This window comes from Epinephelus moara, chromosome 10 (assembly GCF_006386435.1).
Source record: "Epinephelus moara isolate mb chromosome 10, YSFRI_EMoa_1.0, whole genome shotgun sequence".
NCBI classification, from domain to species: domain Eukaryota; kingdom Metazoa; phylum Chordata; class Actinopteri; order Perciformes; family Serranidae; genus Epinephelus; species Epinephelus moara.
Window position 1 is genome coordinate 29,569,752 of NC_065515.1, and position 14,841 is coordinate 29,584,592.

General features: G+C 40.7%; 1 protein-coding gene across 1 annotated transcript; it reads right to left on the reverse strand.

The window, feature by feature from the left end:
- Nucleotides 1–976: 976 nt before the first annotated feature.
- Nucleotides 977–14,177, reverse strand: ttc14 (tetratricopeptide repeat domain 14). The gene is made up of 12 exons (XM_050054835.1): nucleotides 13,545–14,177; nucleotides 12,876–13,000; nucleotides 11,306–11,505; nucleotides 10,759–10,843; nucleotides 9,935–10,064; nucleotides 8,284–8,439; nucleotides 7,789–7,860; nucleotides 7,465–7,584; nucleotides 5,846–5,969; nucleotides 4,967–5,083; nucleotides 2,885–2,991; nucleotides 977–2,760 (listed from the first exon to the last, which is right to left on the reverse strand). Exons 1-12 carry the CDS (start codon nucleotides 13,676–13,678, stop codon nucleotides 1,719–1,721), a joined length of 2,412 nt encoding a protein of 803 aa, XP_049910792.1. The 5' UTR covers nucleotides 13,679–14,177; the 3' UTR covers nucleotides 977–1,718.
- Between the last annotated feature and the right edge of the window lie 664 nt (nucleotides 14,178–14,841).

The following is a 14,841-nucleotide window of genomic DNA, read 5'->3' on the forward strand; positions in this document are numbered from 1 at the left end:
CATGTTCAGGATCAATATCCTGCTGGAAAATGAATCCTCTTCCACACATATTACTGAGCCAGAAGGGGTAGCATGCTGCTGCAAAATAAAGTGGTATTTCTCTCTCTGGCAAGTGTGTAGCTGATCCTGTGCAAGTCACTTGAAACAGCCCCACAGCTGAATATTTCCACCATAAAGTTTGACTGGAGGTTTTCCGCACTGTTGCATTTACATCATCATGAACTGTGGCCTTGAATATGCAAGCTCTTTGTAACCGTCATGTTAAAACTTTGACTCTTTTAACCGGACAATGACCATTTGACCTTGGATGCTGTTCTCCTTCAGAGACATTAACTCTTTACATCTTTAAATCACTGAAACCTGTGAAATCTCTCCAGAGTGCGCTGCAACCCCCCAAAAAATACTTACTTTTAAATGTATTGTCCCTGCAGCCTCCTGTATTTAGCACTAGTAACAGAGACATAGAGCGTTGTATTAACTTAAGTCAACATCTGGTATTAGCTATTTAAAAACAATACACAGAGAATTAAAAGCATTAAATATGTGAATATAATGATTAGTACCAAAAAGAAGATATTCAGATGGTATAACAGGATAATCTATTAATGTTATGAATCTTTTACATTTCTGTGTGAACATTTGTTTCATTTCTCGATAATGTGCTGCTGAATGAGAACTATAATCGAAGTCAAATATTGCATTCATTTTTGATAAAATGCTTTCTTGCAGGTTTAAATTTTATGAGCTTGATTTTTCTGCCCAACAGAGGCATTTAAATGTTTATGTTGCTGCTTTGATGCTTTGGAATTTATCACATTGGCTGTATCGGATATATTGCTATAAATCAGCAAAGGATGCTTCATTCCTGTTATTTTGAGAAATATGCATGGTCTGTTAGCATTAGGAAGACAGGTAAACATTTGCTTGAACTGAAAAAGCCAATCAAATCCCAATGACTTGAATGACACCACATGTGACATTTTCAATGCTTTATTGATTAACATGAGTTTGTTCTACTCCAGGAGAAAAAGTGTTGGGACACAACTGGAACATCTGCGTTGTGAAAAGCTTGAAAAAGTACTGCAGTACTAACAGTCGGGTTGTTTAACAAGCCACAGAGAGAATGCACAAAATGGCACAAGGCAGTAAACATAAGGCAGTATCTCCTTTAACAGATAAAAGTCTCAACTTAAGATGAACACAAAATGAGATATTAAAGCCTGTGGCAACTGATGTGACATCAGATGTGCTGAGTAACGTAATATAATCTCAAAATGTACACAAACATTAACCTCTAAATGGGGAAATGATCACAGATGGCAAATAATATTGACTTCAGTAAGTGGAAAATGTCCCTCTCTTTACTTGGCTTACAGCAACCAGATAGAATAATAACATGTAATCACATTATTTGGTTAAGTATTAAACTACAGTATCAAGCTATTCAGGCGCACATTCTGACCACAACAGGTTCTCACAGGCCTTAAATCCACCATAAGGACAAAGACATTTCAAATAAAATGACTCGGATGTTTTCACTAAATCTAGAGGTAACTGACAACAACTGGGGACATTCAATCAACAACACATTTGGCCATTCCTTCAGCAGTGTTTGCTTGATGCACAGTCCAGAATGAATGAATTCATGATACAAACATCCATTTCACAGTCTTGTTTCACTAGTATTGGGCACATTCTGGACTTTTGGTTTGGAGTTGTTATTTTGGCCTGACTCCTTTCTCCTTCTCAAACTGTGCAATCTGATTGAAAATATCTAGCAGGTTGGAAGGGAGATCTTTTTTAGGCCCTCCACCAGGTACTGGGGTCAAACTATTCTGTTTGTTATTATTATTTCCAGCCCCTTCTGATTTTCTGCTGTTTCCTCCATCTGACCTGTTGCTCTCGTCCTCTCTCCCCTTTCTGCTGTCCTTCTCTCTCTTTGCCTCCTCTACCTCCCGAATGTCTCCCCGCCCTCTGTTTTCACACCTACCACCATCCAAGGAGTTCCTTCTGGAAGAGTCATGTCTCATTCTGCTCTCCAAATGTTTGTACGCAGAACCCGAGTTCCCCAAATATTCAGATCTGGAACTGGATTTTCGTGAATAGTCAGATTCAGCAGAGGAGCAGGACACTTTTCGCTTTCTGTTCTCGTCTAAGCTGCTTCTCCTCCTGGACTCACTGCCTCTCCTGTCTTTCCTATTATCCTCCTTCCCTCTCTCCCTGCTCCTATCCCTCCTTTCTCTACTCCTGCTCCCTCTCTCCTCTCTTTCCAGGCTTCTACTCTGACTGTTTTTCCTTCCTCTTGTCCTGCTCTCCTCCCTTTCCCTTCTTTTCTTCTCTCTGCGTGAGGAGTCAGACTCTTCGTCTTCTGAAGCTGCTGACAAAGAATAAAGCTGACTGATTCGTCTTTCTTCAGCATCCTTTTCCACTACCTCCTCCTCATCCCTCTCTCCAAACCTCGGGCCTCCCTTCTGGTTGAGAAAGGTGGCGGAGGTGTTGGGAGGAGCGGGATACCACTCCAGCTCGTCCTCCACTTTCTCCTTTCTGTCTTTCTCACTCTTACCCTCTTCACTCTTCCTGCTCTCCCTTGAGGAGATCCTGCGATGGCGCTTACTACCTCGCTCAGATCGCCTCCTTTTCTTCTTCTTCTTCTTGGACTTCCTGCGTGAGGAGGAAGACGATGAAGAAGAAGAGGAGCTCTTGGAGGAAGTGGAGGAAGAAGAAGAGGAAGAGACTGATCTCTTTCGTTTTTTCTTCATCCTGTAAAAAAAAAAAAAGACATCCACTGAAAACAGCTGATGCTTTGAAGTTATGAAATGACTTGCATGACTTCATCTGCAGTATATTTACCTGCCAAACCTTTAAAAGATCAGAGCCAACTCACCTCTTCTCCTCTTTTAAGATCTTACGCAATTTCTCAGCACTGGTCTGGCTGCTCGTAGCTTTCTCCTGCTCCTTAGCCAGCGCTTCTTCTCGCCGGCGAATCGATTTCTTTACGGTCGCCGGGCAAGGCAAGGCAAGACATGACAATGGCAGGCAAGAGTCCACAGAGACATATTCAAACACGCCATGACCCAAGACATGCAACAGAGACCCCGAAATCAATCAGTATTCAGCCATTCATTCATTTGTTCAGTCATTCGTGTTGGAGTTAAAAGTATGGAGAGGAAGAGGGAAGTCAAAGGTTTGAGAAGGACAGAAGACGTTACGATCACACACCACAGATGACAGAATGATGGAGAAATATACGGAGGGTCACATATTTACCACAGAGAAAGTTGTGTGATCCAAGAGAACAGTAGTTAGCAGAGAGGCAGATGGAGGGACAGAGGTAAAAGCAGAGATGTGCAGAGAAGACAAACAGCATTTGTTCCCCATTGAGACACAGAAGGTTTCAACGTTACCGTATTTGGACCAGGGACATGGCACACACAAGTGTCCAGTGGAGGAGCCGTTGCCATTGTGCAGTTTATTTATTTTCACCCCCGCAAGGCAGGTGACAAGGCCGTGGAAGTTGGAGGGTCAAAGGGCAGCGGCCCAGGGTCGCAGACATACAAACACACCAAAACACTTAATCAGTATTACAAACCGACAGTGTCGGGAACATGTATGTGTTTATGTGCAAAATTCAGAATGTAACAGGATGTTGTTCAGAGAAGAATACCTAATATTTTCTCTAACTAAGTAGACTATCTGTATCAGATAAACATTTGTTTTCAGAAGACATGGCAACTTGAGACAGATGCCCCTATGGCCGCTCTCAGACATCATTCAGCACCATGGACAGCACTGCATGGAGCTCTGGTCTAGATATTGTAAAACCCCCACTAAGCCCCTGGTACACTTAAATGGGTGTTTTTTACTTATTTGACTGATTAGGCTTGATAAGAGTGTGTGGGCGTTTTCAGACTGTGCATGGCATCTCCCTTAATGTCCCAATTTCATACTACACACTAATTCTGAGCAGGCTATAAATGTTTGGTGTGATAACACTGGAAAAAGGACCAAATTAAATCAGTATCAGTACTAAATATTCTTGATTTTTGAGTGTGCGGGAAATTTTTTAACTAGTTGTTCATGATGGTAAAACGGCCCCAGGATAACTTTCAAAAAACATTTCTGACGTGAACCATTCAAGTTGCAGTTACAGTTTACATCCATGTCTGTCCACACTCGTTTGACACGACAGTAGACAATGCTTCAAATATGGATGTTATTGAAAAGACGCAAAAACTCTAAAATGTGGATGCTGCTTCATACACATCTTCAACCAAGCAGCACAGAAGTTCTATACAATCAGCACCAAGTTGGAAACATAAGTTTAGTGTCACCAATTCAGTATCTGACCAACTGTTAGATTCATGCATGCCTCTGCTGAATTTGGATTTACACCTGCTCCAATTTATTTTCTGGCCACTTGGGGGCAGTGGAAACAAGCTGTGAACCCAGTATTGCAGGTACAGAGCAACATTAACATTCTTTGGAGTTGTGTGTCTAGGCACCTGGTGAATATAAGTCCAATATTCACTCTCCTTACAACTTAGTTCTTAGTCTACACCAGCTGCTGAGGGGAAAACCTGGCTCGCTAGCTGCTAATCAAGTCTCTATATTCCCCAGTTAATCATTAATTTTGTCTGTCATTTGGTGCTGAGCAGGTAATGTACACCCAGGTTTTTGGCGTTGTTTTAGCTTCCTTCTGCAGCGTATGAAAGCAGTGAGACGAAAAAAAACAAAACAGATATGCTGAGGGCCTGAAATAAATAACCTATAAAAAGTTAATTATTAATGTAATGTTTTTTAAAGTCATACGCAACACCACATTTAAGGGTAGGCTTGACAAAGCTTTGATATGCCCATTATTGTTGCCGTGTGTTTTAATGGTTAAACCTAAAATACACACGGTGCATACCTGTCAACTTTGCCTAAGTCCCGCACGTGCTGCATGCGTGTTTGGTGGTCCGCTCACCTGTATTGTGTCTGTGATCTTGTGTAGGGCCTCCTGCGCCTCAGGGTTTGAGTCATCGAGAGATAGAGCTCTTCTGTACAGTCCCTCTGCTGTTACTAGTTTCTCCTGTTCCTCAAGNACACACACACAAAATAGACTTCTGAGTTAATAACGTCACAGTTATTACTCAGAAATAATTGTTTCTATTAATTACTTACATTTAATTACATTTTCTGTTACCACTCCCATCTCTACACTGACCTCTTTTTAATTACATGAACAAACCAGACCAGATAATGCTCACTTGTCTGTTCCAAGTCAGCATGTCTGTCATCTTTTGTCATCTATTTTTAAAATGGTGACAGAGCACAGAAATATTCAAACCCTTTCAGGATTCTGCTGCTCTTAAATGTAATGTTAATTGTACACTGATAAAAGAAGATTAAATGGGAAGAAAAATGACATGAAAAATATAGCACAGGAGAGGTTTCTACTGTGCTGTGCAACTGCTGGCGATGGCTCTTCTACCTCTCACTTAGGCTAAGCAGCATGATACTGATTACTTCGGGATACATGTTCATTTATAGACACTCACCTACAAAGACATGTTAGCTGGACTGTGCAGGCTGGCTCTTGTTTCAGGCTGCAAACTAAACTATTTTCCTCAATTGCCAAGATGGACATGAACCACAGCCTTGACACTGGACTTGGCCTTCTATGAACAGGCAGCACAGAACCCCCATCCCTTTCACACAAGTAATGTTAGCACATAATTCTTGCTCTCTGCCTGCCGCACAGAGGCAAGAGACGGCAAGAGGACAAATGCATCCCTCATGCATTGGAAAACTACCAGGACAGACACCTGTGAACTATTATTAAAGCAAAAGGTAGCACTGCTTACTGTTTTCCTCTCTCCACCAATGTCTGGCAGAGGTACTTCTTGGCATTGCGGTGATCTGGACAGCTCTCAAGGGCCAATTCAAAGTCTGATACAGCCTTCATGATGCTGCCTTTGTTAGCATATCTGTGAAAAACCAAGGCAGAAAACACACAGTGAGACTAAAAAAAACTTTAAAAAAAGAGAGAATCAAATCATTTTATCTGCAGGAAGTATTGCAACTGAGAAACAATTACATCCTGAGAAGGATTTATTTTCATTCTCTTTTGAAAGACTTGATGCTTACTAAGGGATTATAAAGTCTTACTTTAACAATGATGTAAATACAAACAAGACAGTTTTGACATTAACATCAATGTTTGTTATGCCATTCATGGAGGAGTTCCCTTTGTGTTATATCATTGTGCTTCATCAGGTACACTGAGCGGGCGCAGAGCCAAACATAACTAATTACTACAACACTGACAATGAAATTAAGACAGGGACAGGTGTGGTATCCGATATACTGTTCCTTCTATTTTCTTCAAGGGTTTCCACCTGTGAATTGCAAGCTAGGAGACCCGCCCAGCCTAGGTCGATCCCCCGCCTGGGACTAAGCATCAGGGATTTTTTTACAAATAAATTTTTAAGTTTTCAAACTAAAGTAGCCTGGAAAATAAAGGAAAACACCCTGCTAACGTTAAAATGAATGGCAACACGTAACTGCACACACAAGCACGCATCAATACACGCACATCACAGAGCTGCCAGCTTCTGATATCGTGACAGACGCAGCTGCAACGGGGAGTTCAACCCAAGTCAATGAGGTCATGTTAAACTGGCTAGTATTAATGTTAACCTTTCTAGTTAGTTAATGTTTGACTGGTTGATGTTAACAGTAATGTTATAGTAAACGAGTCAGCAGCCGAAGTTTGTATTTAGGGTGGTTCATGATGATGGCTAACCATTACCTTTAACCATAAGATGTCAGAACGCCATTCACTATGGGACTCAAGGCGGCAATGAGATCTATCCTTCGCATTTTGTCCTTGACAACTCCTCTACCCCTGACAGGTCTCATTTCTAGCTTTTTAGGGGCCCTATGCACAATGTTGTTTTGTCCCAGTTCAATCCCTCATAAATACATCCCAAAGCTGCATTATATTCCATATGTTTCAAACTTATCTGCATTGTTACCATCAAAATCCTCCGTCAAAAAAGAAACTCGACTGCCAGCCTTCTCCAGGCTGCCTCCAGCGCTGTCAAAAGATACTTGCCACCTGGCTTGACAACTTTTCTGGGGGAAACCCTGTCCTCCAAATGAATTGCTGCATTCTCTTTGTCTGACACATTCTTTGTCAGTGCTCACCACTTCAATTTGACGTACAATTTGGAAAAAAATTACGTCAATCATTTATCAATTAAAAACAACTGCTAAATGTTCACCAAAATAAAATACACAAAGCAGATGGCTTGGAAAACTCTTGGGATGGGTATACGATATATAAATGTCAAATAATTAAAGACTTTCCAGGGGATACAGGCCCTGGTAATCACTGGAAACCATGACATCAAACCAGAGTTACACAGTATTAGAACATCCAAATTAAGATGCATGACTTAAATTTAAAAATCAACTCACAGAGCTCCACGCGCCACCAGTGCTTCAACATTATTAGTGTCGATATCCAAGGCTTTGTTATATTCATTCATGGCTTCCACGTGACGACCGTGTTTGAAGTGGTCCACACCTGCACGGACACTGATGGAACAAAGAGAGACAAGGAAGATGGAGAATGGGTTTATATTAATGTCAAGTCAGAAACAGCCAAAGGAAGAAAGACTATATGAAAGGACATGTTGCTCACTTTGTATTGTGATTACTACTGTATGAGAGACCAATTCAAAAACAGAATGAAGTCCATCTACACACTTCCTGCAGTTAAAGTTAAAAGTTTAGAATTACCACTTCAAGGCCCATGATGCAGACTGTTTCTTCCTGATTACAGAAGCAAAATCCTCTTCATTGAAAATTTTACTGTGGAGAAAAGAGGCACAAGGTCACACTCCGGCAACGTTTAAAACAGTTGTCTCTCAACATTGTTGGTTTCCTTTACCTAAAGAGTACCAGCTGCCTGCCTGGAAAGCTAAACTTTAAATTTGGAAAGAAAAGTCTCCTGACACAGAAACACTCAGAGAATAGATACAGAGAAGTTTTTCACAGGCCACAGCACATGAACCAAAGACATTAATTACAACAGTATAAAGGTGTTTGTCCTTTTCCCTTACAGTTTTCCATACTCACAATTACTAATTTACATACTTATAATTCTTTGCACATTATGAAACTTGACTTGACATTTGGTAATAAGAGAGAAGTAACACTTATCAGATAACTGCTGCGTTGCTTAGAGCTCTCATTTCAAACAAGTGAGTCAAGTCAGCCGGTCAACATGTTTACCTTTGTAGTCCTCTCATCATTGACGGCGGGTGGGTGTCACTAATCCCCACCTTTTCCAGCAGGAAGTCCACTACGGAGGGGTTGTGGTAGCCATGGCAACTCTTCAGTATGCACTCATAGGTCTCACTGGAGTCAGCGGCTGCACAAACGCTACGGCTAAGAGGAGAGGAGTCAGAGTCCCACGTGAGAACTGAACGCTATCAACAAGTAGGCTAGAATTACAGCCTCATGGCTGTATGCCTCCGTCAACCAGTCAAGTTACAGTTTACATCCATGTCTGTCCAATATCTATGATGAAGACTTTGAAGGAATTTAATGAAAGGTTTTAAAGGGATAGTGCACCCAAAAATGAAAATACAGCCATTATTTACTCACCCATATTCCGAGGGAGGAGACTGTGAGACATGGGCACCGCGTTCATGTGTGTTCACGTACTTTGGCTGGTCTCGCGCTCAGAGAGGCAGTTAGAGCTACAGGCTACAATGAGGCTAAAAACAGAGTTCAAATGGCGTTTTTCGAAACAACTTTTTATGTCGGGGCTTCAGGACACTTGGATCACTACGGATGAGCAGTATGGAGATATTTTGTAGTTTCAATTATGTGTTTTTGGACGTTTGAATCTGGGGCACCATAAGCCTCCATTAGGTGGGGTTGTGTTGCTACCTCCTCTCCCCTTGGATCTCTGGAAGTGTTGTGAGGACTCTAAAACTTCACCTGAGCCTCCCTCTGCATATGGGTGAGTAGATAATGGCTGAATTTTCATTTTTGGGTGCACTATCCCTTTAAGTGTATTTTTTGGTGAAATGTGGAATCCTTCACACACATCTTCAACCCGGCAGCACAGAAGATCTATACAATCAGTAGAGGTGGACACCCAAGATGTCATCAATTCAGTATCCAACCAAATGTCTTGCCTTGAAGTTGAGTAATGGGCGAAAAAGTGTTTTTGTAGGACATTATGATGTCACAGTGAAGTTAACCTTTGACCTTCTGGATATAAAATGCCATCACTTCATCATTTTATCTTGTCAGACATTTGTGTAAAATGATTTCAGAATTAGCGTATCATTTCTTGAGTAGCCAAAAACATGTTTCATGAGGTCACAGTGACCTTTGAGCCAAATTTGAAAAAATTCTTTCAAGGCATTCTTGTTGTGTTTACGAGAGCTGGATGGACAGACAACCCAAAAATATCATGCCTCTGGCCACGGCTGTCGCCAGCACAGAGGTATAAAAACGCTAAACAGATAATTCCAGTTATAGCAGCTCATGCCACAATTAGCTGCACTCAAATAGTTTATTTATCTTCTCTTGTGATTACAAAGTGAATACGGAGCTCACAAAGAAAATGTTTACATGAGCATCAGTCGTGACTGCAGCTGATCTGTATAAAATAATGACGAGCAGCTAGAATCATAGAAAATACAGCATGACAGGGTGAAATGGGTGTTACCATCAACAGACAAATTAAATTTAAATTCAATTTTAATGTATTAATCAGTGTTAACCACAAATAGCCAGATGTTTTTCCCTAAAGTAATTCTGAAACTACAACATTTTCTTTTTTAAATTAGTCTTAGTTTGTCAGAGCCTTTCAGAGTTCAGTGTTGTGTATTTTGTAGTGTTTTGTCATGTCATGTTGTGTAGTTACCTGTAGTGTATGGGCAGCTCCTCCCGGGGAAAGACACCCAGTTTAATGTGCTCCAAGCTGGAAGACAGAGAGGCCGGGTGGAGGGACACTGTGATTTTCTCCTGGTAGCGGTCAATATCTTTCACCGCAGCTACAGAATGAGACAGTGCAGATATTAGGTGAAGATTTGACCACATTTTTCTTTTGACATGAAAAACAGCAAAAACTCACAACAAAAATCATGTTCTAAATACATTCAGGTATTTTTAACTTATGAATTTCTAGAGGGCATTCTGATTGGTAACTGTCTGGAAATCATGCAGATATAGATATTGCAGAGCTTCAGTGATTAGTCCATTGACAAAAAAGACTCAATAACTATTTTGATAATTGATTAATCAGTTAAGTAACTTTCAAGCAAAAATGCCAAACATTCTCTGGTTTCAGCTTCTCAAATGTGAAGAAAGTACTTGTTTTGGTGATGGTCTCCAATCATCGCAAACATGACTATGGCTAAAGGCTGATACAATAATAATAATAGTTTGGAATAGGAAAAAGCCAATAGCCGATAGTACGTCCCCACGTGACTGGATACACAGCCATCAGCTACTACTGGAGCCAAGTTTCACCGTAAATGTTAGTTTTTAAAAAGTCTTATCAGCACCAGTTTATCCGTTTCGATGATTAATCTGCAATATTAAAATGATAGGTTGAATAAGTCAAGTCAACTTGTTGACTGTCAAAGCCTTATTAACAACTTTAGGTAAAATGAGCCTGAAGTCTGGCTGTAAGAGAAACTCTGCACACAGCTGGTTGTTTAAGGCAAAGTCAACTTAGACACTGACCTCTGATAAAGTCCCCGATCTGGTAGTAGGACAAAGGATCATCATGGCTGCCGGTGGAGGGAATTTCTCTGATGTGACATAGAGCCTGAAGGTGGAAGAAAAAGGAAAAAAAACAGCTGAATAGTTTAGATAAGTCTTCAGATGTGTTGTGTGGTTCCACCTGGTGCAGGGGCTTGCAAGAAGTTACTAAAGTAACTATAGTTCTGTGAATTCCTGGAGGAATACCGGTCATGTTGGTCGAACCCTTAGGGCAGGAGATTCCCAGAAACCAAATGTGGGTTAGGTAGTCATAACTGAGATGGATAAATCGCATACATGTCAAGCATGTGACTTTAGATCTCAACCTGCATGGTGCACTACGAGACACATTGTTTACTCTCACTGGCAGTCATTCAGGAATTCACAGAGCCAGAGCTGTACCAGTACACCTGGCCCACTCACAATCCAAGTCTTCTGCATCTACAATGGTTGAATGATTGGTTTCGATCTGTCACAAGATTTATGACAGGGCTTAAGCCCATTTAACTGATTTAGCTTCTTGACATACCGACAACTCTAGGTCTTCTATGTCTCTCTTCAGTCCTCCTGCGGTGCAAAGAAGAGTAAGGAAGAAGCCATAATCTCTAATGTTGTTGATCCTCCCCACCACAATGTCTCCTCTTTCCAAGTCCCTGTACAGCATGGCTCTTCTTTCCTCATAAGACACCTCCATGAATAACTCCACTGGTGGCATGATGGCATAAGGCTCTGGGAAGGCAGAGGCAGAAAGCACAGTTAAATATCTCACACACAAAGATACATTCCTACTTCAATTTAAAAACAACCTGTGTAGACACAGATGGAGGGCTGAACCTCCTGCTGCTCTGCTAATGTGCTGCTCACTCTACACCTCCTGTGTAGACACAGTGGCTACATTTTCCTGTACACTAATAATGAACTACTACTGCAAATATGACAACATTCTGAATTTGATGCTGGTCATGTAAACAGCATATTCAGTTTAGATATTCCAATTTACCGAATTTCAGAGTAAGACATATGGAATATGCTGGTATTATTCGGGTTTAAGGAGCATTCTTAGGGCGGGTGTACGGCACACTCAGAATACACATTTCCACTGGGGTTTTTTATCCCAGATGCGACACACAACCTCTTGCCTGTTTGCAGTCAGCTCTGTGCATTGTCATGGTTATGTTGTACATAACCCCCCCAGCCAACAGTTTGCAAGGCTGGTGCATAGATGCATGCCCAAAAGAAAAGCTCATATATCTGGTCACCTACTTTTAAACATTATGAAATACTTTGTTATTAACAGCTCTTTGGATAAGCGCAAATATCCAATGCCCACCTCTTCAAGTAGGTGGTTAAAGGAATGAAAGAGGGAGGCTGTATTTGCATGGAGGAACAAGTCCACCAACAAGAGGAAAAATCCTGTAATGATGAAAAGAAGCAAGTGGAACAAGCGGCTCCAGCCTTTCCACTTATCCATATTTTGACATAATAAATAACATGTCAGGTCACGTTAATCAAATTATGCAAGGCTACATGTAAACAGGAATATTAAGGAAATAATCATTTTAATAAGCTATGTAAAAACCTTCAAAGGAATACTGTATCTTTTTTTTAAAAAGGGGCAAAAACTAGAATACTTTGTGCATGTAAACATAGCGAGTGTTGCACACTTCTGAAAGACATAAAAAAAATATGTATCAGGAGAGACTTCAAAGATTTGTATTTTGGAGCACACAGACTTGAGGCAAAAAACGTTATTAGAGAACTTAACGACACTTTGGCGCCAGGTATGACTTCATCAACAGTCCAACAGAGAGTCACATTCTGTGAAATCCCCTCCCCTAATTAGGAACTCATCCAGCACAGGCTGTAAAAATAGGGAAGGGACACTGAGCTGTAAGTAGGCATACACGAAAAGATATGTACATACATGAGTACAACTTCATTTAAATTTGGTTGTACTGACACATGGTATAGGTGATCACAGAGAGCAGGGGGTTGAACAACAGTTAAACAAAGTGAGAGCTTAGCTCAGTTTATTTTGCTACTGTTTAACTCTTTTGGTGTGGACAGAGCTTGAGATATGTAGTCACACCAACACACACCTGTAGCATCCTCCTCCTCATGTTCCTCCTCTTGATGAGTGGCGGTTTTCCATGCCGGACAAAACAGGATGTCAGCCTTTCTGGCAATGAACTGCTCCACAAGGACGCTGTCCTGCCGATCACTCCTGATGCACAAAAACACATAATCAGCAGAGGCTCTTTAATAAATGACATTTTATCACTACAAATGTTGTGTAAAGCATGCCTGGTAGACGGATGCATGTGAAGATTAAATCAGACAGTTGAATTCAAATTCACAAAATGAAAGAAACAACATTTTTATTCTAGGAGCCTCTGACAGCAACAATCAATAAAAAGAGGTAGCAGATCATCTACATCTCACATAACTGCATTATCAGTTACTGATAAAATCATCCTTAACTGAGACTAGACCCGTAACAAACACTTTTTATCATCCACTATTGTGATAAATAATCAATGCAGCCCTCCTTGTGATCAATAATACTATATCACGATGCATGGAAAAAACAGAGAAACGAAATCCCCCAAAATATTAGCGATTAGCTTGCCAGTGCAAGAAGTGATGACCTTCTAAAGGAGAAGTTTAAATTGGAGATGATAAATAAAAGTTAATATGTTAACTGGAAATATCTTCTTCAGTAAAACAAATAAAACAAAACCAAACAAACAAAAGTAAGCTGCTGATACCTTTCACACGTGGCCTTGCACAGGTCAGACACCACAGCCTGGAAGTCTGGGTTTTCTGTTTGTTCACATTTCAGTTTGTTAAACAGTGATTCTCCATGATATGTTAGACACTGCCTCAACAAGTCTCTGTCCATTTTTCTTTTTACAACAACAGTCACATTATTGTACACGGTAAACAAAATACAGCGACCGTCAGCTATGGTTAACACGCTTTAACGTTAGCTGTTAGAAAAATCCAGCAATTTTGATATTAATACTGTCGATGGTGTCGCGCAGACATCGTTTCTTATACCACTATACACTCCAATTAAACAGAGTTGAATACCTCATCGCGAATGGCTGATTATTTAGTGCACAGACAGAGAAATATGGACATACGTTAGCTGGAAAACGTTACTCTGCATCGTTTAGCTAGCTAACGTTAGCAAAACAAACGCTTCTTGGTCATAGTGACACACTATCACGTTGACATTTATCTTTGTAAAAACTCACGATATTCCGGTAGTTTTACATATGTAAAGTTGCACCGTCTCCTAAAACACGCAACACAGCTATCGTTTTAGTTCCGCAAAGTTTACTTTAAGAGCAGAAAACTCGTCTGCTCAAATCTCTGTGCACACACGAGCTACTGAGCATGCGCAGGGTGTGTTACACTGAAAGCGTCGGTAGAAACAAGCTCCACCTAGGAACTATAGCGGATGAATAAAAAAGACAATTTTTTTGTGAGGGAGTTTGAAGTTCAACTAAATTCAAAGTCAAATGGAAAACGTATCAGCTACAATACACCATAGTAACTCATTTTATAGAAAGGTAAAATATCCTACCACAATTTAGTCTTACAAACAGCCTAAACTGGTACGCTTTAACAGGCAAGTCTTTGATTTCTGATTTTCAGTGAACTTTAGGAAACATTCAGCAGTGACACACATCATTAGCAAAAACCATCAGTATTGTTTTCATTAATAGCTAGCGTAAATAAGGGCTTCAGCACTGGTTACTAAGGAAGGAAGGACATGCGGCAATGGTGCAGGGTCTATGCAGATAAATGAGGTATACCCACCTGTTTTTCTGGCTGTTTACAGTACACCCACCCATCAGCCAGAAAGCTTTTAGATTATATAGAGTATATTAACTTCCTCCTCTGTAACTTACCAATCTACCTACACCCGCCTCTTCACTACACCACTGACCTGCAGTATTCCTCCTTCGCACACTGTGGGTGAAGAAGCCTGTCACTGACGGAGCTGTAGTACCTACAGTGCTACTAAACTGACTGAAGTAGTGATAACAGTAAAAC

Coding starts and splice junctions, on each gene's coding strand:
- ttc14 (XM_050054835.1), bottom strand. CDS start 13,678: ATGGACAGAGACTTGTTGAGGCAGTGTCTAACATATCATGGAGAATCA. Junction 13,001..13,544: donor TGCAAGGCCACGTGTGAAAG/GTATCAGCAGCT, acceptor TTTGTGCATCAG/GAGTGATCGGCAGGACAGCG. Junction 8,440..9,934: donor GAGCTGCCCATACACTACAG/GTAACTACACAA, acceptor CTCTCCTCTTAG/CCGTAGCGTTTGTGCAGCCG.